At 44.2% G+C, this 25,034-nt stretch overlaps 2 protein-coding genes across 3 annotated transcripts in view; one reads left to right on the top strand and one right to left on the bottom strand.

Annotated features, from left to right (window-relative positions):
• Positions 1 to 767: 767 nt before the first annotated feature.
• On the bottom strand, positions 768 to 3,422 carry clrn2 (clarin 2). Its single transcript, XM_083765962.1, has 3 exons — positions 2,880 to 3,422; positions 2,394 to 2,585; positions 768 to 1,059 (listed from the first exon to the last, which is right to left on the bottom strand). The coding sequence occupies exons 1-3, from the start codon at positions 3,130 to 3,132 to the stop codon at positions 791 to 793; spliced, it is 714 nt and encodes a 237-aa protein (XP_083622088.1). The 5' UTR covers positions 3,133 to 3,422; the 3' UTR covers positions 768 to 790.
• Positions 3,423 to 5,665: 2,243 nt separating this feature from the next.
• tapt1b (transmembrane anterior posterior transformation 1b) overlaps positions 5,666 to 25,034 on the top strand; it is a 37,311-nt gene continuing 17,942 nt past the window's right edge. For both annotated transcript variants that reach the window (XR_014569221.1, XM_083764891.1), the window contains exons 1-9: positions 5,666 to 5,862; positions 9,387 to 9,517; positions 9,758 to 9,876; positions 11,219 to 11,381; positions 11,921 to 12,056; positions 12,502 to 12,599; positions 14,950 to 15,019; positions 15,383 to 15,463; positions 17,991 to 18,100. Coding sequence is in view for 1 of the 2 variants with exons in the window: in XM_083764891.1 (XP_083621017.1) it covers positions 5,676 to 5,862; positions 9,387 to 9,517; positions 9,758 to 9,876; positions 11,219 to 11,381; positions 11,921 to 12,056; positions 12,502 to 12,599; positions 14,950 to 15,019; positions 15,383 to 15,463; positions 17,991 to 18,100 (1,095 nt within the window). In the remaining variant the exon portion in view is untranslated. The remainder of the gene's footprint in view (positions 5,863 to 9,386; positions 9,518 to 9,757; positions 9,877 to 11,218; positions 11,382 to 11,920; positions 12,057 to 12,501; positions 12,600 to 14,949; positions 15,020 to 15,382; positions 15,464 to 17,990; positions 18,101 to 25,034) is intronic.

Raw genomic sequence — 25,034 nt, 5'->3', positions numbered from 1 at the left:
AATAAGCAACTACACTTTAGAAACAAGCCCAGAAAAAGGCAACCTGCAACTATGTCAGTATTTCCAAGCAACTTTACTGAAAAACAAGACCAAAGTCGTTTATAACAAGCGGACATGGCAACACCGGTAACAACTGGAAGAACTCCATGAAGAACTCCCGTTTTTAACGGGAGATTTAAGACGTTTCTAACTCATGTCATCAACACAAGTAATACAAACTATGAAAAACTATGCCATCACATTATCAAATGAAATATTGTGGTTTAAAGAACGGAACTTTATTCCTACAAAATCACGACTACGTTCACAGTGAATGAGTGGCTGCTGACCGGAAGCATTCCGGCAGTCCAAACTGAACGCGGAAGTGTTGGCTGCATATAGCCCATTAAGACATGTCTGATCATTTACATTTCATTCCAAAATTAAAAAATAAATAAATCATGTTTATATTATATTTACATTATTTTCAAATGTATTATATATTTATTTATTTTCTAATCAAATTGAAAATATCAGTCAATAAATATACATCAGTAAAATCGCTCCAGAATCGTGGTCGGCCGTATAAATATGGCATTGGTCTGGATTTAGCCTGCATGGAGTCATTGTGGACACGTGTCTGCAGAGTAATCCCCAGCAATGAACATTCTTTCATAAAATCTGCAATGTTTGCAAATATCCTCATATCTCTGTCTCTGGCACAACATCTTTTCAAATGGGGGTCCACGGCCAGATGCATATCAATTTGTGAGTGCTTGACTGTGCTTGACTCTGGTTTGGACATCATCCGTCAGTAGAGGAGGTCCAGGGCAGAGATGGTGGGCTCCTCTGGGACTTTGATCTCCTGTTCGGGGAGTTTAATGCGGCTCATCGCCACCACGCCGCACACGGCCACGTGCGTCCAGATGCTGGCCACGCCCAGCCAGAAGGACCAGTCCACGTTGTCCTCCAGGACAACCAGCACGAAGAGGCTCTCCCTGTGATTGGCCACGGCCTCCGTCAGATGGTGGCTCCTCACGGACGACAGGAAACACAGAACGCCCAGGGTCCCGAACAGAGCTGGGTGGAGAGACAGGGTGCATACGTTGGTTAGACATACTAACAGTCCGACAGGCATTAGTCCGACAACACCATTGCTCCCGAGTCCCGACATGTGTGGCAGGTTAAAACTAACCCGTGGCCGGGTTAAAACTCACCCGTGTCTCCCGACTGCATGGCAGGTTAAAACTAACCCATGGCCGGGTTAAAACTCACCCGTGACTCCCGGCTACATGGCAGGTTAAAACTAACCCATGGCCGGGTTAAAACTCACCCGTGACTCCCGGCTACATGGCAGGTTAAAACTAACCCATGGCCGGGTTAAAACTCACCCGTGTCTCCCGACTGCATGGCAGGTTAAAACTAACCCATGGCCGGGTTAAAACTCACCCGTGACTCCCGGCTACATGGCAGGTTAAAACTAACCCATGGCCGGGTTAAAACTCACCCGTGACTCCCGACATGCGTGGCAGGTTAAAACTTGTTGCGTTGTAGCCTACTTGGTACAGTCTTTTGCCCTAAATCGCTTTGCCAAAAATAGCCAATCTACCAACTCACAACACTTCACATTGTGACACGTTTGAACTCCTAGATCTGCTATTATTGGTGAATATTCCACCCCGGTGGTTAATTGTTTCCGCCAGGCCGAAGGCGTGGCAGTGTTTTGCACCCTGTGTGTGTGTGTGTGTGTGTGTGTGTGTGTGTGTGTGTGTGTGTGTGTGTGTGTGTGTGTGTGTGTGTGTGTGTGTGTGTGTGTGTGTGTGTGTGTGAATGAATTAATTTTTATTTTCGTCTTGTCGCTAAAACCCATCCCTTACGGGATTATAAGACACCAACAACATAAATAAACAATATCACGTTCACTTCCCACACAGAAGTTACACCAAGTATTTGATCAAAACAAAAACAGAACAGAAATAAGCAAAAACATACAAATAAAATAAAATGCATCACATATAAGTTTTCTTTGTCCATATGTCCCAAGCTTTCTCTATATATTCTGCTAATGCAAATATCTTCTGTTCGAAAATCCATCTCAGTCGCTCTGCATCACTGTGTGTGTGTGTGTGTGTGTGTGTGTGTGTGTGTATGTGTGTGTGTGTGTGTGTAACATGGGCCTGTGTAATAGTGCCACCAGGAGGGAGGCTGATTTTTGCTAAACACATGCCCAAACATCACACACACCGCTACACATTATCTCTATAGTCATGTGATCAAGACCGATCTGTCAATTTTACATATTCCTGAGTGCCAAATTCCGAACATTGTTGCCTTACCCACAATAAGTACGCCTACCTGTGTGTGTGTGTGTGTGTGTGTGTGTGTGTGTGTGTGTGTGTGTTTTCGCCACACACCTGCAATAAAGTTCCAGAGATAAAGTCCCTTGTGCCCTTTGATGCTCTGGTAGGGGTAGGGGTTGCGGACGTTGTAGATGCAGAAGGACAGGCTGACCACAGCGAAACCAATGGCAGCGAACAGGAAGAGAATCACCAACGCATGAAGACCACCGCAGTTCCCCCCCAATGTCCGGACGAGCTTGGGAAAAACTGAACAGACACAGACAATTTATAAATTAGGCCATAACTGATGTGTTTGGTTTGGGCCCCTATAGTAGGCTACTGCAGGTCACAAGTTCACAACAGCAGAGAGACAGTGAATGAGAGAGAGAGAGAGAGAGAGAGAGAGAGAGTTATGCAGATCAGTCAAGATTGAGGTCAACAGAAATGAATGTGACCCATTACAATAGCCTAATCTTGTATGTTTCTTATTGACTGAGAGAATAGAGAAAGGCAGCTAGCATCAGCAGCAGGTAGATATAGATGGCAGGCATATCATCTTACTGTAGATTTTGTTGCGTCGGTTCCCCAGCCCGCAGTTCTTGGTCTTCCCTCCCTGAAACAAGCCGTAGTAGATGTGCCCTCTGAACTGATCCAGCTCCGTGCTGGTCGCGTTGACGATCACGACCCCGGTCTTGCACAGGATGCGCCCGGTGACCCAGCGCTCGGTGGAGAGAGCCACGACCAGCAGCACCACGGAGCCGATGCACAGCGCCGAGGCCACCGAAAAGGCGATCCGTTTCCACAAGCTAGGCATCTTACAGCCTCCCCGGGCCGTGCAGGCCCATGGCTCCGGGCGGTAACCCGACCCGGACCCCGGCTGTGTTGTAGCAGCGGCGGCGGAGAGCGGAGGTGAGCCGGCAGAGCCGCGGTGCGCGTTTTACGCGCATTCTTCCGGAGAGTAGTACAACCGACACACGCCGCGTATTGTTGACGTGCGTAAACAAAACATTGTGAAATAAAGAAGCTGCTTTCTTCTCCTCGACCCCCTGGATGTGCGCGTGTTGGCGACGTGCGACGAACCTTATCGTATGGCGGGTCAGGGTCACACACACTCACACAGATCCCTTACCAGAGAGAAGAAACCCTATCCATGCGCTCCTCCCGAGTCACTTGCATGCTCCCAGTCCCTCCTCCTCCTCATCCTATCCTGTCAGTCACCTCCTCCTCCTCCTCCCCTCCCTCGTCTTTAATCAACGGGTGTAATGAGCCTGTTTGTGACCTGGCCTTTCAGACACTGGCACTTTTATTATGCTTCTCTCAATAGGCTACTGTAGGTTGGCATGCCAAATGGCAGCTTTACAACAGTAATAAATTACACCCACCAGTGCTGTGCGGCGCCACCACTGACAAAACACAAAAGGTCAGCTCGAGCTGTAGGCCTATAAAATAAAGTAGCCCAATAGTCAGGCTTCAATGAAACGAAACAAATATGTAGGCTATTAATTGCATCCTCTCATCAAAATAATTATTTCGTGTCCTCCTTCTTTTCCTACTATGTCCTCCTGGGTGAAGGTTTCATTGAATAGATCTTTTTGAAGTATTGAACTGCTTGTTGTCTTCACTGCAGTGCTCTTACACTGGTAAATGAGCCAAATCAGTCTACCGGTATCTATATTCACTTCAGTGCTTCTGATGAGGCTCATCGGATGAGCTATTATAACCTAATATATACCCTACCTTTCGCTATTTTTTTACATTTTGGAAACGTTTGACCAAAAATTACATCAAAAATATGGATGCCAACAATCTTATGAATCGTACAGAATTTGAATTGAAATTAAAATATTGAATTTTAAACGTAATTTTCTTGTAGGCCTAGGCCTAATGATTTTTCCAGAAGGAGCGAGGTTGCGGACCCTACTTTGAAACCAGTATACTGTTCTTATCTAATTCAGTGGTTTTCAACCTTTTTCATGTCCATCCATCCATCCATCTTCAACCGCTTATCCGTAGTCGGGTCGCAGGGGCAACAGCTCCACCAGTGTTCCAGACTTCCCTCTCCAGAGCAACATTAGTGACTTGGCCAAGGCCAGTGAGTCGATGTGTTTCCTCCAACTGCGCCTTGGTCTGCCCCGGGGTCTCATCCCAGTGGGACGTGCCTCGAGGACCTCCCTAGGGAGACGCCCGAGAGGCATCTTAACCAGATGCCCGAACCACCTACTGTAAGCTGGCTCTTTTCCACGCGAAGGAGCAGCGACTCTACTCCGAGTCTCTCTTGCGTGACTGAACTTCTGACCCTTTAAGGGAGATGCCAGCCACCCGTCGAAGAAAACTCATTTCGGCCGCTTGTATTCGCAACCTTATTCTTTCGGTCATGACCCACACTTCATGAGTCATGCCCATAGGTGAGAGTAGGAACGAAGATTGCTCGGTAGAAAGAGAGCTTTGTCTTCTGGCTCAACTCTCTTTTCGTCACAACAGTGCGGTACAGCGACTGCAATACCACCACCTGCCGCTCCGATTCTCCGGCTGATCCCCTTCTCCGTCCTCCCCTCACTCGTGAACAAGACCCAGAGATACTTGAACTCCTTCACCTGGGGTGATGCCTCATTCCCTATACCCAGACTGCACAATCCACCGGTTTCCTGCTGAGAAGCATGGCTTCAGATTTGGAGACACTGATCCTCATCCCAGCCGCCTTACAATCGGCTGCGAACCGGTCCAATGAGAGCTGAAGGTCTTGGACCGATGGTGCCATCAGGACCACATCATCTGCAAAAAGCAGTGATGCCACCCTTAGCTCACCGAGCTGTATACCATTTGAGCCACGGACCACCATTTGATGACATTTGGCCTCTCAGATCCCCAAAAATATTTTGTTGTTGGATAAGATTTTGTCCACATGCCACATTGATGTTGTGATAGGATAGGATAGGAAAACATAATGATCAAAATAACAATTTTTCTATATTCTCTAATTGTGTAGACTTCTTTTAAATTAAGTAATGCAGATGTTTAACAATAAATTGAACTCTTGAGCGTGAAATGAAACCAAATCCATTTGATGTCATTTTACGCTCTCAGGAGTCTGCAAGGGTCCATTTGGTCACCATAACTCTCCATCATTTAACTGGGGACCACCCGGAACCCCCTCAAGGACAAGAACCACAGGTGGTCCCCGGACCACTGGTCTGGTTGAGATTTGAGAACCACTGCTCTATTATAATTTGTAAAAGGAAGTATTGTATCGCGCCCTCTGCTGGCAGCGCCGTGAAACCGGTGACGTCGGACGGTGACGCACCTGCTGTCAGCCCAGCTGAGAGAGAGTAGGTGGAGTGGAGAGACTCTCTGGTGAAGATGGCGGACTCTGTGTCGGATGGTTTAGCAGGAGGAGTAGAAGAGAAAGACACGGAGAAGGAGGGCAAGGAGAGGCCGAGGAGGGCTGCCAAACCGGAGAGGAGCAAGGAGAGCGGCGGCATGAAGGAGACGTTGAGCTTCAGCGACAAGAACGGCAACAGAAAGGGCAAGAAACGCTACCTCTCTGGTGAGAGCTAACCCCTCGATCAGTACGAGTGGTACGCCGGAACCCGTGGCCTATCGTATACGGTGACCGTGTCGTGGTTTTAATACAATTCGAGATTTTGTTTTACAAAATGTATCGTGTTATAAACGAAATGGTATTGTATAGTCAAATTGTCTTCGTGCTACTTCTTCTGATTAACGCGGGGAATCATTTTATTATTCCTTACAAAAGGCATCCATTCCATAGCAAAGCTTTAAGAGACTCTGTCTGACGTCACTGACCAGTGTGACCACTTGTGTAAAAACCCGGACCTATTTTAGGGGAAAACTTTTTTCCATAATGTGTGTCACCACCAGATTATGTGACCCGACTGTAACTGCATCAATCAATCCTCGAAACAACAACCCGAAGTCATAATGAGTGAAATAATAACGTGGAATTATAAAATAGCCAACTCGAGTCTGGGGGCCGGCCGCCGGGGCGGTCACACAATTCCCCTGGCCACCGTGTTCGGTGCAACACGTGTTTTAGCCGCTCTGGCCGGCCAGGCGTTTGTTTTGTTTTGTTTTTGTTGGCTCAGCTTCACAGTACACCGCACAGTGTGTCAGTGTGCAGTGGTGTCATCTGGAACACTCATGATGCACCATGCATTGCATTTCCATGCATGCAGAATAGTGCACACAACCTTCACGTTGCAGCCAGCCCAGGATGCTCGCATATAGCTGCCAAGCTACAGTATGTAGCACGGTCTCCGTAACATACAGTGCTTTGCTTGAACTGTCTGTAATAGTAGCCAGCTATATTAAACGGGGGGTGTCTCAATTCCCTTTCATGTGCATGTAACCGATATAGGAAGCCCGACCGTGATCGGCACTGGCTGGTGGTTAGATTAGTTTGATTGCATGATTGAACTTCAATCTTTGGGGTTGCAAGTTTTGTTGCAATGCTGACACACTGACTGCAGCAGTTCTGCAGCTGCTTGATGAGTGAAATGTGTTGGCTGCGAGCCTGCTATAAGGTGGAACAGACTGTATGTACGATCATGTCGGATCACTGATTGAACGTTACATGTGTGACTTGATGTGCGTGTGTGCAAATGTGCATTGCGCGTGTGCTGCAGACTGTGCCCACACTACACACATACACTTCATGTACATGTGTGTGTGTGTAGTGTGTGAGTGAGTCGAGCATGCAAAAAACTGAATGTGTTTTGTACGCTATGTTCTCTGCCCGGTGTCTGTGCTGCGCGTCTGTGCTTGGCCTGTAACTGGAGTTACACAAGCACGTTATTGCTGTGCCCGCCACCACAGTTTACATTCAACTTTATGAAAGTTGTGAGTGTGCTTCCTATGGGATTTAAATTAGTCCCAAACTGAGTCCCAGCTATAGCAACTTTTGGGGGGAGCTTTGGGCAATCTGGAAGTAACTTTGGGAATCTTAAGGTAACTTCTGGAATTTAGGGAATCTGTAGGAATGTATGCTACCATTATTTTTGTACTATCCAACCCAATTGTGGACGTGTGTGTGTGTGTGTGTATACACACATAAATCATTGTCCACATCCTTGGGGTTATTTCAGGCTAAAGGCACAGACGTTATCTTATTATCTGTATTTGTTTTATTGAACCTGTTTTCTATCTCTCTCTTTTTGCTCTTAGTCTACCTCTGTCCCCTCTCTCCTGGCGCAATACTACAACAAAATGATGGCGCACTGCTTTACACAAATAAAAGCGCTATGTTATGTCACATCGAAAGTGATGCCTTCGAAAAGCTCTATCTCTCAGAAAGAGTGCACTGAAGCTTGTGGATCTTCTACTCGTGATGATTTCTTAAGACGCTGTCGTGTGATCAAGACAAGTAGGGCATTCATTTACAGAAAAACACAAAAAAGTTAGAATTATGGAGTGGACTATAGGACGTTTCTGCCTGACAGCAACGTAATGCATCCAGATTCCAGCCTAATATATCAACAACTGGATGTTTTGAAAAGGCCACTGCTAAAAGACCCACATCCGTTTTTTTATTTCTGTTGTAATACTTCTTTCCCACGCTCTTGCCTCCTTTGTGAACTTGAAGTCTAGTACGCTCTGATTGCCCTGAACTCGACAGACTGCAGTTGACAGCCAGCCTGATTAATTCGTTGAATCAAGACCCGCCACTACTTGAAAGGTCAAGGAAGGGACACCGTCATTTTCTCTATCCAGCAATTCCAGCCGTCAGATTCGTCACTCTGGCTGGCAGACTCACAACGGAAGTTTGGTGAAATAACATTGGAGTCTATGAGAGTCGGCTGGACAGCTTATGAACGAACGCTAGTATTTCTGAACGATTGAGACCTTTTTATAGAATACTCGGCACAGGAAAATAAAAGAAGACATATAACGCATTGTTTTTGGCTGTGTTGCTTTTCGATGTGTACACTTTATTTTTTTTATAGAGGTATCGAAATGTATGGCAAGACTGTCCACTATTTGCTGTCTGGCAACCAAATCTCGCGATACCTCCGAGACAGAAACTATACCTGCCACTGTTTAGATGCCTCAATAAAATGATGTACTGTGCACACCGAAAAACGAGTGATTCGAAAACAACCTGTGATATGTCTTCTTTTATATTCCTGAACCTATTGTATGACAAAGGTCGCAATCTTTTCAGAAATTGTGTTTGTTTGTTCACTGCCATGTATTTCATCGAACTTCCGGTGCAAGGTTTGCCGCCCATGAGCGTCATATAGTGCATCTTCCTTCAATAAGGTTCCTTGTGAAAGGTCTGATTCCTGCCGAAAATATTCTCACACCTAGATGATGATGTCAGCACACGAAACCTCCAATGTTACCATTTGTGCCGCTGCATTTTTCCCCTCTATGTGGCCGTGTACAAAACGCCTGAGACTCCCTCACCTCACCTTTTAGCCGTAGCTGCGTACACTTGGTCCACGGCCATTTCAGACCACACCGTGCTCCCGGTTGGCAAGCGGCAACTGAAAAGTTGCATTGTGGGCTCGTAGATCTGCTATTTTCGGTGTGTGACACGTTCCACAACCAAATATAGGCTACTGTAAAGCAGGCATAAATGACTCGGTGAGGAGCTGTTGGTTATTGAAGTGTCCAGACCCGTCTCTAGTCTGGTGAGCTTCATCAGTGCTGCCGGGCTGTCACGATTGTCAAATCTTACATGACGATTAATTGTCACACAAATACCGGTAAATTGCGATTAACCGCAACGATTGAATTGTGTTTCTCGTCGTTGATCATAATTGGAACATTTTGAATACAATTTATATTTCTGTTTGGCTTTTAGGCTTCGTAAAATAAAAAGTTGCACAGGACCGATATGACAAATAACACATATCTGCTATTTAAATAGCAGATCTGCAAGCTCAAAATATGCGACCCATTTTACAGATTGTAAATTGTCTATTTTGTTTAACATTTCGGAAATGTTTTGAAGATATATGAACATTTCCATTAAGTTAAATTTGAAATGATTTTGACGATTATGACCGGCCTGGTGCTGAGCTGTCGGCGTGCCTGTGTGATCCACAGACCTGTCTCTGGTGAGGTTCATCAGCCAGGAGCTCACCAGGGGATACTTCCTGGAGCACAACGAGGCCAAATACACAGAGCGCAGAGAGAGGGTCTACACCTGCCTCCGCATCCCCAAAGAGCTGGAGAAGGTAAGGAATACATGCATTGCACATGCGCGCGCGCACACACACACACACACACAATATTTTAGAATATGCTTTGAGAGAAAGGTAGGTATAACTATGCCTGGTTACGTAATATTAATAGTTTTCAGTTACGATGCACTGACATAACAATTCAAGTTCTGACATGCAGACTGCCGTTACCACTTGAACATGCTGTTGTGTGTGTGTGTGTGTGTGTGTGTGTGTGTGTGTGTGTGTGTGTAGTTGATGACGTTTGGCTTCTTCCTGTGTCTGGATGCCTTCCTGTATGTGTTCACTCTGCTGCCCCTCAGGGTACTACTGGCTCTGCTCCGCCTCCTCACCTTGCCCTGCTGCGGCCTCAGGTAACACACACACACACACACACACACACACACACACACACACACACACACACACACACACACACACACACCCATTAAAGCTCTATTCACTAGGACAGACCAAGCATCAGACAAAAGGACCTCTTAGGGTTGTTTATTGAATAGACGTGGAGTATGGTCGTTTATGGACGCGTCACGCATGGAACTTGCGGCATAAACGGCCACGGCATGGAAAGACGTTAGGGGAGCCAGCATGGTCATCTAAGGTCAACGCCACACGCAAAGCCACACCGTGCGGCTTGATTGGCGTGGGGCGGGGGATGCCATTAGTGGTGCCAGCATGGTCATCTTAGATCATCGCCACACGCAAAGCCGCGGCTTGGATGGGGTGGGGCGGGGGATGCCAGCATGAACATCTAAAGGGCATCACTACACTAAGTGTGTAGCGTGCAGCTTAGACAACAGGGGCACGAATGACATGTGGGGCGCCGATGAGAACATCTAAAGGGCATCACTACACACAAGTGTGTAGCATGCCGCTTAGATGGTCAGGTCGTTGGGACTCGGGAGGATGCCATTGGAGGTGCCGGCATGAACATCTAATGTCATCACTGCACGCGATTTAAAAAAAATAGCAGATATACAAGCTTGTAGCGGACCACTAGTAGTCCGTGGACCATCGGTTGAGAAACAGTGGTATGTATAGACAATTTAGACATGGGATGCACTAATGTTAGCCCATATCCCCTCCCAACACAACAGTGGTCCCCAGGTTGATTCTTAGTCAGGGTGGTGGTCCCTGGTTCACAGTCAGTTCTTCTTCTTTTCGTGTCTTTGAAGCATGTGGTTAGTTTCCCATATCTTTACACAGTCTTTTGCATTATTGTTGAACTCTGTGAGATCTTTTAAGCTGCAAGGTTTGGGTAGTAGAGGGCAGACAAGGCAGTGCTGCATCGTATGGTCCTCTTCTCCACATTCACAGATGGTTGGGCCGGTTTACATTATTATTATACATTATTGATACAGTGGGGGGGGGGGGGGGGAAGAATAATTGTCATTCAAATCAGTCCCAGACCTAGTTATTGGCATTACATGGTTACACATATTACAGACACATACTGTACAGTTGCATGTGGAAATGGGCCCAACGGCCTGTGTAATACCACCATGGACCTCCAGAGGGGAGCAGAACTCTGTTGAATCCAGGTCGAGTCAGACTGATAAGCTGCAATTAGAATGGATTAACTCACCTTTTAACGAGCAGGAATAACAAGTAATCTGCGTAACTCTGTTAACTGTGTGTGTGTGTGTGTGTGTGTGTGTGTGTGTGTGTGTGTGTGTGTGTGTGTGTCCGTCCATCCAGTGGTTCGCGGCTGCTGCAGCCGGCCCAGGTGTGTGACGTGTTGAAAGGGTTAATCATGGTCCTGTGCTACACCATGATGGGATATGTAGACTACTCCATGATGTACCACCTCATCAGAGGGCAGTCTGTCATCAAGCTGTATATCATATACAACATGTTGGAGGTACGCGCACGTCAAAAAAAAAAAAAACTATTTTCTTTCTTTATGTCAGTGGTTCTCAATATTTCATGTCAAGGACGATTTAAAAAAAATAGCAAAGTTCATGAGCTTGTAGATCTGCTTTAATTTAAAAAAAAAATACCCGATCTGGAGAAACGATCTTTAAATTGTACCATTTAAGTGATATAAATATAAGAGTCAATCATACGTTTTGCATCTTTGTTACAGGCCTAAACATTCTCCCTGCCGATCATGAGAACAACAATCAGTCCCATCGGTCCCAAAAAACCTGATCGGAACGCCTCTAGTTTTGGCTGCAAATATGTTTTTAGCGATTATTCTATTCATTACTTTTTCAATTAATTGATTAATCAAGATTATTCATGATTATTTTGTAAATATATCAATGATTTCTTATATATATATATAAAAAAAACGATTGATCTGAACCTATTTTAGGGCCTAAGAGGCACGACATATTTTTATGTACAACAGTGTTGCAAAAAAACCTTTGTAAATATCTTCTGCCTCCCGTCCACTAGGTGGCGGACCGTCTCTTCTCGTCGTTTGGTCAGGACATCCTGGACGCTCTGTACTGGACGGCCACGGAGCCCAAAGAGAAGAAGAGAGCTCACATAGGAGTCATCCCTCACTTCCTCATGGCTGTTCTCTACGTCTGTATCCATACTGTGTGTGTGTGTGTGTGTGTGTGTGTGTGTGTGTGTGTGTGTGTGTGTGTGTGTATGTGTGTTAGTCTTGATTCCAAGTAATAAGTAATGTAATATTATTACTTTTTCTAAGGAGTAATAACTAATAAGTAACATATTACTCTCAATAAGTAACATGTCACTCTCCTAAGTAATATTTTCATCTTGTGACACCAGTGCGAAATTAAATCAGGCTTATGGTAGATCACCAACTAAATGCCCCAAATGTGAAAGTCACATCAGTAGGAAAAAAAAACAGGAGGGGGCCTAATCTAGATCTCCCGGTGACTCTCCCGGATACACCTGTATAGGGTTTTAAGTAAATGAGCACTCAGGGTTTTGCGGTGTGTGCTGTATATGCGCACACGCACCATGTGACTTTGTTGAGGTGTGTTTTCCTGAGCGTCTCCTTTCAGTTCTTCACGCCATTCTCATCATGGTCCAGGCCACCACCCTCAATGTAGCCTTCAACTCCCATAACAAGTCTCTGCTCACCATCATGATGTCTAACAACGTGAGTCTCTCTCACACACACACACACACACACACACACACACACACACACACACACACACACACACACACACACACACACACACACACACACACACACACACAGTGATGTAAATAGGATTTCGATGTAAGGAGTCCCGGGATGCAGGGATGGTCTTTTAGATGAGTCACAGGGACATTTTATGAGTCCCACTTCAACAACGTTAGGAGTCATATTTTTTTCCATTTTTTACAAATTGCAACATTTAACTCCCATTTCATTTTATATGGTTATAACGTGGGTTATATTCATGTAGAAAACAGAAGAAGAAATGATTATTATAACTAAAGCTAGCAAAATAAACTAGAATAAAAAAACAGTAAAGTAGTGCATCCCGTGGATGCAGAGGTCGTTGTTTTATTGCGTCCCTTAACTATATACTGTGTTTTGGGATGCAAAATGCACCCTATTTTAATCTCTGCACACACGCGACGGGTTGTCATCTCCCTCTCCTAATGGAGAGGAGTCATTGCGACGATGTCCCACTTTCATTACTTTTGACAGCTAATTCTGATAATAGTCTTAGGTGGTCTTTACACGAGAATGGTGTCCATAGAAAACGGCAAAATAAAGTATCGTTTGCTGTGGTCCCTTTAGACGAGAACGGTGTTTTCAGGAGGTGAAAACGCAACAAAGTGAAACCACCTTCCAGAGTGGAAATCTTTGAGAATGCCGTTTTATCCCGTCTCCGTGTAAACAGGCAAAACGGTGAATCCGCAAAACGTATGGATCACGTTGGCTCACAGTGCATATGTTTATTACATTGATGCAGAGCCATATATGATATAATGAAGTTCCTGAACAAGCCTTCATTTATGTAGCCTAATGTATTATAAAATATATAACCATCCCGCTGCGCGCTCTGCCTGTATGCTCTGAGCTTCCTCACAGCCTGTCTGACTGTGTCACCGTAGAAAGCAGGCAGCGAGCGACGGCCACAACCACGTTGTGTTCTGGAAGCAAAACCCCGATAGGGTTGCGTGAAGGGGTTCTTCTTCTTGTACGTGGGTGACTGGTCTATTTGGCAGCACGTTACCGCATTATAGCGTTTTCATGTGTGCGTTCTCGTGTACTTTGACGTTTTATCTGGAGATGGTCGCCGTCTCTAAAAGACTGGCATAAGTCTTGCATTGTATTACCATACTGCACCTCTTACAGTAGAAAATAACATTGTTTTCATTAAAGGACAACTTTAGTTTTTTTTCAACCAAGGTTCATGTTTTAGGTTGTTTTAGAAAGTAAAAGATGAGGGTTAAATTTTTCTCATTTGCTGCTTTCCTTAGTTTGAACGGTTTTAGCTATTTCTGACAGGAGGGTGGGGGCATTCGGACATAGGGCTAAATACGTATTTGTTTTTACAAAATTTTACAGCGATTTCTTTATTATTATTTGCTATAGTCCTACTAGACCCCAAGAAATTACATCTGGCCACAAAAGATCACCGGATATACTACTAATAATAAAGAAATCTCTATAAAACGTATTAAAAAAACTATTACATTTTAAATACATATTTAGCCCCATGTTCGAATGCCCCCGAAACGAAAGAAAGCAGCAAATGAAAAGAGACGAGTGTTTTTTTTTTAACAAAGCTGTCCCTTTAAAATGAATAAATCCTATATTATAGACAATTTAGGCATTTAGCAGATGCTCTTAATCCAGAGCGATTCACAGTGCGCAATAACAACACAAGGTAATACATCAAATGCATAGAAATAGTCTTCTAGGACGTAAACTAAGAACCTAACATCCGTCTAACGGTAGAATATCTGACAGTATTAGAACGTTGATGTTCATTTTGTATTCATCCTTAGGGCCCCAAATCAATATGGATAGCATTTAGGCTGCCCTGAGAGCAGAATTCAAATGTGTTTTTTGACAGCAGAAACTGCCTGTCATAATTTCACCCCCTCCCTATCTAAAGATTGGACAGTATTAGGATGTTGGCCCCAAATCACACTTTGGAACGCTATCTATAGCTTTTAACCCATTTTGGGCGGGAACCCCTTTTGGTGTTTTAATTAACATTGTTATAATTTAGCTATTGAAAAATAGCAGATCTACAAGCTCATAGCACTCCACCGAGTGGCGTGCTACGAGCTTGTAGGTCTGCTATTTTTTTTAAACCGTGAAAATATTTTTTTCAGAAAACTGGAGAATTTAGAAGATTTTATTTATTTATTTCGAGGTCAGGCCAAAATAGATTAAGATGCATATCAGTCCTCTTCCCTTTCCGCTCCCATGACAGTGTTTGACCGTGTTTACACGGATGTGAAAGCCATCATTAATGTCTGTCTGTCCTCTTTGGCAGTTTGTGGAGATCAAAGGGAGTGTGTTCAAGAAGTTTGAGAAGAACAACCTGTTTCAGATGTCCAACAGTGGTGAGCAGTGCAAACAACTAATCAACTCTTTATGCCATTAACCACACAAGACCTATTTTCAAGAACATAGGATCTACAAGCTCACAACACATCCCGGTTGAACAAGTTGTGAACTTGTAGATCTGCCTTTTGACAAATATTCTAAATGTTGTATCGGTGTTGGCCCAGAATTTCCAAATGATGCCTCCATTTATGTCCAGGCATTTGATCTCAGGGTTGAAAATGTAGGCAGATGAGTTCAGTATCGTGAGTGTGCGTGTGCGCGTGTGTGTGTGTGTGTGTGGGCGCGTGTGTGTGTATGGGCATGCGTGCGTGCGTCCAGAAGTAGGTTAATCCTGGATTGATGTGTTGTGTTTTGTGCAGACATAAAGGAGAGGTTCACCAACTACATCCTCCTGCTTATCGTGTGCCTCAGGAACATGGAGCAGTTCTCGTGGAACCCAGGTAACCAATCACACTGCAGCCTCATTCTGACTGAACCCAGGTAACCAATCACACTGCAGCCTCATTCTGACTGAACCCAGGTAACCAATCACACTGCAGCCTCATTCTGACTGAACCCAGGTAACCATCACACTGCAGCCTCATTGTCTCCACCAGGCCGAAGGCATGGGGAGAGAGTATGTTTTGCACTCCGTCCGTGTGTGTGTGTGTCCGTCCGTCTGTCCGTTATCAGCTAATCTCCGGCACTGTTGGCCCGATCCATGCCAACGTTGCACACACTCCCTGGATGCCAACGACGAACCTCTGCCCCAAATATCCCTCAACGGTCTGTTATAGCGCCACCATGAGGCCGATTTAGGCAAAACACATTTCTGTAGATTACTCGTACACATTTTATCCATACATGACACAATTCGATATACACTATCTCCATAGTCATGTGATCAACACGGAGCGGCACCATTTCCCATCTTCCATCCTGATTGGCTAAGATTGGCTTCCAAAGCTCACACGATTGGTCCGTTTGAAAAAATGCTACAAATCACAAACACTGTGTGCAATTTCCGTGAAATTATACACGCACATTTCCACTAGGCCGAGGACGACATGCCACAATTCTTTTCCCCAAATCAGCCTCATGGTGGCAACAGGCCAATTCCTGTTTTTAGCTATAACTGCATCGAACTGTATACAACTTATGTATGCGCACTCCCTAGAGGCCATGGTAAAACATTGTCCCTGAATCCCTCCACATCTGCCAGTTATAGCTCCACCATGAGGCCGATTTCTGTAAAACACATTGCTTATGTTAGCACAGATTTAATCCAAATCTCACGCAATCTGTCCACATGATCTCTGTAGTCATGTGATCAAGACGAGTCTGTTGGATTTCTCAGATTCTACACTGATTGGCTAAGATTGCCTTCCAAAGTTTTCAGGAGTGGCCCGTTTCGTTCAAAATGCTGCATATGTCCTGCTCATCCAGAATTCTATCCTCAGAGATGCTATGAGTGATCTGGCTCTGCATTTCCTCAACAAAATGAAGAAAATTGTTGCAAAAAACTAAAACAAAAAAACATGTTTATATTACTCCTAAACATTTTGCCAAACATCTCACACAGTCCTATCCTCCTGGTGGAGACCTGTGCCCAGAAGGGCACTTTTTCTAGTTCTGACTGCACTGCACCTCAATGCTTCACCGCAGTGCTTCACCTCAATGCTTCACCTCAATGCTTCACCTCAATGCTTCACCGCAGTGCTTCTCAAGCTGTGGGCTACATGGGGCCCACAGTTGATTTTGTCGACCAATACTGAGACGAAATATGTTCCGTCGACTACCTTTGTTCCACTGACGAAAACTAAATGAAAACAAAGCTATGATGACTGAGACTAAATATGTTGACAATTTCATCAAGAAATTGAAACTACACTAAAATGTTAGGAAGGGGCTAGTGGACAAGAGAACCTTTACTTTTCAGGAAATAAAAAATACTACCTGTGTCCCAGTGGATCCAATGTCATCATTATTTAGTTTCAAGCCCTTGTTTGTGGAAAGAAATAATCGTGATAATAGAGCTTTCTCTTCACTAGCTTTTCTTCATAAAGGTATCTACTATAACATATACATTTGTTCCGACCCAACTCCCTTGGGAAACTTCGTGACAACTGCTGAAAGTTGGGGTACCGTTTAACAACCAATATAAGGCAAAATTCCCAACATTTCATGATGCTTTAAATGTCAAACTAGGGGGTCTTCATGATGCTGAATCCATTCCAAGCATTAGTTTTGCACAAAAATACTCCTTGGGCGGCCCAGGCCGTAGCGTAACGGTCTGGGCACCGGACTGGTAATCCAGTCGCAGTGTGCCGCGGGTTCGACTCCCGGACCCGACACGGCCTTTACTGCATGTCATCCCCCCATCTCTCTCCCGTTTCCTGTCAGCCTACTGTCTGTCCCTTCAAAAATCAATAAAAGGCGTAAGCCGCAAAAAAATATCTTAAAAAAAATAAAAAAATAAAAAAAAATACTCCTTGGGCTAAATTCGGCCATGTACCCAAATGTGTTGACCTCATCACATTTGTGATGACGGCTATGGGCATATTTAGGCAACGGTAATGCTTTGCCATGGATTCAGAATCATGAAAACCCCTTAGTTTGATATGTCACATGCTACTTAAAGTATAATAAGATTTGGACATTTTTGCCTTATATTGGTTGTTAATGGTACCCCATCTTTCAGCAGCTGTCACAAAGTTTCCCAAGGGAGTTGGGTCGGAAAAAAATTATATGTTATAGTAGACACCTTTGTGAACAAATCTGTGTAGAAAGCTAGTGGTAAGCATTTTCTTTGCAGATTTGCCACACATTTAGCAAATTTTCCCTTATTATTAGTTTACTATTGTTTGTGTGTGTGTGTGTGTGTGTGTGTGTGTGTGAGAGAGACAAATGCAGTTTATTCTTCTGGCCATAATGTGGTTGAGGTCATTTGATTTGCGATGATGTCATTAATGCTTGCTCTGATCCCAGACCACCTGTGGGTGCTGTTCCCTGACGTCGTCATGGTGATAGCCTCGGAGGTCACTGTGGACGTCGTCAAGCACGCCTTCATCACCAAGTTCAACGACATCAACGCTGACGTAAGTCTGGACCCCCCTTCCAGTTCCATATCGTCTCTGGCGGGGTGGGAAACCTCATACGTATGTCCCAAACTGTTACTTTTCAGGATTCAAATGCAAAAGTGTGTGTGTGTGCGCGCACACGTGTGTGTTTGTGTGTGTGCGCACGTGTGTGTGTACATGAGCCCTCATTTGTGAGGCTGTATGAGGGAGTGTGTACATCATAAGTGTTAGGGGCAGTGCGCACTGTGCATGCATGTACTGTATGTTTGTGTGTGGTCTATTTTCTGTGCATGTATGTACTGTATGTTTGTGTGTGGTCTATTTTCTGTGTGTGTGTGTACTGTATGTTTGTGTGTAGTCTGTTTTCTGTGCGTGTGTGTACTGTATGTTTGTGTGTAGTCTGTTTTCTGTGCGTGTGTGTACTGTATGTTTGTGTGTAGTCTGTTTTCTGTGCGTGTGTGTACTGTATGTTTGTGTGTAGTCTGTTTTCTGTGCGTGTGTGTACTGTATGTTTGTGTGTAGTCTGTTTTCTGTGCGTGTGTGTACTGTATGTTTGTGTGTAGTCTGTTTTCTGTGCGTGTGTGTACTGTATGTTTGTGTGTAGTCTGTTTTCTGTGCGTGTGTGTACTGTATGTTTGTGTGTAGTCTGTTTTCTGTGCGTGTGTGTACTGTATGTTTGTGTGTAGTCTGTTTTCTGTGCGTGTGTGTACTGTATGTTTGTGTGTAGTCTGTTTTCTGTGCGTGTGTGTACTGTATGTTTGTGTGTAGTCTGTTTTCTGTGCGTGTGTGTACTGTATGTTTGTGTGTAGTCTATGTTCTGTGCGTGTGTGTACTGTATGTTTGTGTGTAGTCTATGTTCTGTGCGTGTGTGTACTGTATGTTTGTGTTTTCTGTGCGTGTGTGTACTGTATGTTTGTGTTTTCTGTGCGTGTGTGCGCCAGGGCTTTCCCCGGCTCAAAACGAGGCAGTGGTGGTACTTTAATTATGACCACCTGCATGAGTGCGTGACGTGCACGCCACCTTCATCTGGATAAAACGTCTCTGTACACAGACTTAATGTAATGGAATAACATAGAGGGGCCCTCGGTACATACTTAATGTAATGGAATAACATAGAGGGGCCCTCGGTACACATACTTAATGTAATGGAATAACATAGAGGGGCCCTCGGTACACATACTTAATGTAATGGAATAACATAGAGGGGCCCTCGGTACACATACTTAATGTAATGGAATAACATAGAGGGGCCCTCGGTACACATACTTAATGTAATGGAATAACATAGAGGGGCCCTCGGTACACATACTTAATGTAATGGAATAACATAGAGGGGCCCTCGGTACACATACTTAATGTAATGGAATAACATAGAGGGGCCCTCTGTACACATACTTAATGTAATGGAATAACATAGAGGGGCCCCTCGGTACACATACTTAATGTAATGGAATAACATAGAGGGGCCCTCGGTACACATACTTAATGTAATGGAATAACATAGAGGGGCCCTCGGTACACATACTTAATGTAATGGAATAACATAGAGGGGCCCTCGGTACACATGCTTAATGTAATGGAATAACATAGAGGGGCCCTCGGTACACATACTTAATGTAATGGAATAACATAGAGGGGCCCTCGGTACACATACTTAATGTAATGGAATAACATAGAGGGGCCCTCGGTACACATACTTAATGTAATGGAATAACATAGAGGGGCCCTCGGTACACATACTTAATGTAATGGAATAACATAGAGGGGCCCTCGGTACACATACTTAATGTAATGGAATAACATAGAGGGGCCCTCGGTACACATACTTAATGTAATGGAATAACATAGAGGGGCCCTCGGTACACATACTTAATGTAATGGAATAACATAGAGGGGCCCTCGGTACACATACTTAATGTAATGGAATAACATAGAGGGGCCCTCGGTACACATACTTTTTTATTTATTTTTTTAATATATTTTTTTGCGGCTTACGCCTTTATTGATTTTTTAAGGGATAGAAAGTAGGCTGACAGGAAACGGGAGAGAGATGGGGGGATGACATGCGGTAAAGGCCGTGTCGGGTCCGGGAGTCGAACCCGCGGCACACCGCGACTGGATCACCAGTCCGGTGCCCAGACCGTTACGCTACGGCCTGGGCCTCGGTACACATACTTAATGTAATGGAATAACATAGAGGGGCCCTCGGTACACATACTTAATGTAATGGAATAACATAGAGGGGCCCTCGGTACACATACTTAATGTAATGGAATAACATAGAGGGGCCCTCGGTACACATACTTAATGTAATGGAATAACATAGAGGGGCCCTCGGTACACATACTTAATGTAATGGAATAACATAGAGGGGCCCTCGGTACACATACTTAATGTAATGGAATAACATAGAGGGGCCCTATCGGTACACATACTTAATGTAATGGAATAACATAGAGGGGCCCCTCGGTACACATACTTAATGTAATGGAATAACATAGAGGGGCCCTCGGTACACATGCTTAATGTAATGGAATAACATAGAGGGGCCCTCGGTACACATGCTTAATGTAATGGAATAACATAGAGGGGCCCTCGGTACACATACTTAATGTAATGGAATAACATAGAGGGGCCCTCGGTACACATACTTAATGTAATGGAATAACATAGAGGGGCCCTCGGTACACATACTTAATGTAATGGAATAACATAGAGGGGCCCTCGGTACACATACTTAATGTAATGGAATAACATAGAGGGGCCCTCGGTACACATACTTAATGTAATGAAATAACATAGAGGGGCCCTCGGTACACATACTTAATGTAATGGAATAACATAGAGGGGCCCTCGGTACACATACTTAATGTAATGGAATAACATAGAGGGGCCCTCGGTACACATACTTAATGTAATGGAATAACATAGAGGGGCCCTCGGTACACATACTTAATGTAATGGAATAACATAGAGGGGCCCTCGGTACACATACTTAATGTAATGGAATAACATAGAGGGGCCCTATCGGTACACATACTTAATGTAATGGAATAACATAGAGGGGCCCTCGGTACACATACTTAATGTAATGGAATAACATAGAGGGGCCCTCTGTACACATACTTAATGTAATGGAATAACATAGAGGGGCCCTATCGGTACACATACTTAATGTAATGGAATAACATAGAGGGGCCCTCGGTACACATACTTAATGTAATGGAATAACATAGAGGGGCCCTCGGTACACATACTTAATGTAATGGAATAACATAGAGGGGCCCTCGGTACACATACTTAATGTAATGGAATAACATAGAGGGGTCCTCGGTACATACTTAATGTAATGGAATAACATAGAGGGGCCCTCGGTACACATACTTAATGTAATGGAATAACATAGAGGGGCCCTATCGGTACACATACTTAATGTAATGGAATAACATAGAGGGGCCCTCGGTACACATACTTAATGTAATGGAATAACATAGAGGGGCCCTCGGTACACATGCTTAATGTAATGGAATAACATAGAGGGGCCCCTCGGTACACATACTTAATGTAATGGAATAACATAGAGGGGCCCTCGGTACACATACTTAATGTAATGGAATAACATAGAGGGGCCCTATCGGTACACATACTTAATGTAATGGAATAACATAGAGGGGCCCTCGGTACACATACTTAATGTAATGGAATAACATAGAGGGGCCCTCGGTACACATACTTAATGTAATGGAATAACATAGAGGGGCCCTTGGTACACATACTTAATGTAATGGAATAACATAGAGGGGCCCTCGGTACACATACTTAATGTAATGGAATAACATAGAGGGGCCCTCGGTACACATACTTAATGTAATGGAATAACATAGAGGGGCCCTCGGTACACATACTTAATGTAATGGAATAACATAGAGGGGCCCTCGGTACACATACTTAATGTAATGGAATAACATAGAGGGGCCCCTCGGTACACATACTTAATGTAATGGAATAACATAGAGGGGCCCTCGGTACACATACTTAATGTAATGGAATAACATAGAGGGGCCCTCGGTACACATACTGTATGTAATGGAATAACATAGAGGGGCCCTCGGTACACATACTTAATGTAATGGAATAACATAGAGGGGCCCTCGGTACACATACTTAATGTAATGGAATAACATAGAGGGGCCCTCGGTACACATACTTAATGTAATGGAATAACATAGAGGGGCCCTCGGTACACATACTTAATGTAATGGAATAACATAGAGGGGCCCTCGGTACACATACTTAATGTAATGGAATAACATAGAGGGGCCCCTCGGTACACATACTTAATGTAATGGAATAACATAGAGGGGCCCTCTGTACACATACTTAATGTAATGGAATAACATAGAGGGGCCCCTCGGTACACATACTTAATGTAATGGAATAACATAGAGGGGCCCTCGGTACACATACTTAATGTAATGGAATAACATAGAGGGGCCCTCGGTACACATACTTAATGTAATGGAATAACATAGAGGGGCCCTCGGTACACATGCTTAATGTAATGGAATAACATAGAGGGGCCCTCGGTACACATACTTAATGTAATGGAATAACATAGAGGGGCCCTCGGTACACATACTTAATGTAATGGAATAACATAGAGGGGCCCTCGGTACACATACTTTTTTATTTATTTTTTTAATATATTTTTTTGCGGCTTACGCCTTTATTGATTTTTTAAGGGATAGAAAGTAGGCTGACAGGAAACGGGAGAGAGATGGGGGGATGACATGCGGTAAAGGCCGTGTCGGGTCCGGGAGTCGAACCCGCGGCACACCGCGACTGGATCACCAGTCCGGTGCCCAGACCGTTACGCTACGGCCTGGGCCTCGGTACACATACTTAATGTAATGGAATAACATAGAGGGGCCCTCGGTACACATACTTAATGTAATGGAATAACATAGAGGGGCCCTCGGTACACATGCTTAATGTAATGGAATAACATAGAGGGGCCCTCGGTACACATGCTTAATGTAATGGAATAACATAGAGGGGCCCTCGGTACACATACTTAATGTAATGGAATAACATAGAGGGGCCCTCGGTACACATACTTAATGTAATGGAATAACATAGAGGGGCCCTATCGGTACACATACTTAATGTAATGGAATAACATAGAGGGGCCCTCGGTACATACTTAATGTAATGGAATAACATAGAGGGGCCCTCGGTACACATACTTAATGTAATGGAATAACATAGAGGGGCCCTCAGTACACATACTTAATGTAATGGAATAACATAGAGGGGCCCTCGGTACACATACTTAATGTAATGGAATAACATAGAGGGGCCCCTCGGTACACATACTTAATGTAATGGAATAACATAGAGGGGCCCTCGGTACACATACTTAATGTAATGGAATAACATAGAGGGGCCTTCGGTACACATACTTAATGTAATGGAATAACATAGAGGGGCCCTCGGTACACATACTTAATGTAATGGAATAACATAGAGGGGCCCCTCGGTACACATACTTAATGTAATGGAATAACATAGAGGGGCCCTCGGTACACATACTTAATGTAATGGAATAACATAGAGGGGCCCTCTGTACACATACTTAATGTAATGGAATAACATAGAGGGGCCCTATCGGTACACATACTTAATGTAATGGAATAACATAGAGGGGCCCTCGGTACACATACTTAATGTAATGGAATAACATAGAGGGGCCCTCTGTACACATACTTAATGTAATGGAATAACATAGAGGGGCCCTCGGTACACATACTTAATGTAATGGAATAACATAGAGGGGCCCTCGGTACACATACTTAATGTAATGGAATAACATAGAGGGGCCCTCGGTACACATACTTAATGTAATGGAATAACATAGAGGGGCCCTCGGTACACATACTTAATGTAATGGAATAACATAGAGGGGCCCTCGGTACACACTTAATGTAATGGAATAACATAGAGGGGCCCTCGGTACACATACTTAATGTAATGGAATAACATAGAGGGGCCCTCGGTACACATACTTAATGTAATGGAATAACATAGAGGGGCCCTCGGTACACATACTTAATGTAATGGAATAACATAGAGGGGCCCTCGGTACACATACTTAATGTAATGGAATAACATAGAGGGGCCCTCGGTACACATACTTAATGTAATGGAATAACATAGAGGGGCCCTCGGTACACATACTTAATGTAATGGAATAACATAGAGGGGCCCTCGGTACACGTACTTAATGTAATGGAATAACATAGAGGGGCCCTCGGTACACATACTTAATGTAATGGAATAACATAGAGGGGCCCTCGGTACACATACTTAATGTAATGGAATAACATAGAGGGGCCCTCGGTACACATACTTAATGTAATGGAATAACATAGAGGGGCCCTCGGTACACATACTTAATGTAATGGAATAACATAGAGGGGCCCTCGGTACACATACTTAATGTAGTGGAATAACAGAGGGGCCCTCGGTACACATACTTAATGTAATGGAATAACAGAGGGGCCCTCGGTACACATACTTAATGTAATGGAATAACATAGAGGGGCCCTCGGTACACATACTTAATGTAATGGAATAACATAGAGGGGCCCTCGGTACACATACTTAATGTAATGGAATAACATAGAGGGGCCCTCGGTATACATACTTAATGTAATGGAATAACATAGAGGGGCCCTCGGTACACATACTTAATGTAATGGAATAACATAGAGGGGCCCTCGGTACACATACTTAATGTAATGGAATAACATAGAGGGGCCCTCGGTACACATACTTAATGTAATGGAATAACATAGAGGGGCCCTCGGTACACATACTTAATGTAGTGGAATAACATAGAGGGGCCCTCGGTACACATACTTAATGTAATGGAATAACATAGAGGGGCCCC

The sequence above is a fragment of the Protomyctophum parallelum genome, assembly GCF_964188405.1.
Source record: "Protomyctophum parallelum genome assembly, chromosome: 5".
Taxonomy (NCBI): domain Eukaryota; kingdom Metazoa; phylum Chordata; class Actinopteri; order Myctophiformes; family Myctophidae; genus Protomyctophum; species Protomyctophum parallelum.
This window is presented reverse-complemented; position numbering and strand designations above follow the sequence as displayed.

Coding starts and splice junctions, on each gene's coding strand:
- clrn2 (XM_083765962.1), bottom strand. CDS start 3,132: ATGCCTAGCTTGTGGAAACGGATCGCCTTTTCGGTGGCCTCGGCGCTG. Junction 2,586..2,879: donor CCGACGCAACAAAATCTACA/GTAAGATGATAT, acceptor GTGTCTGTTCAG/TTTTTCCCAAGCTCGTCCGG. Junction 1,060..2,393: donor TCTCTGGAACTTTATTGCAG/GTGTGTGGCGAA, acceptor CTCTCCACCCAG/CTCTGTTCGGGACCCTGGGC.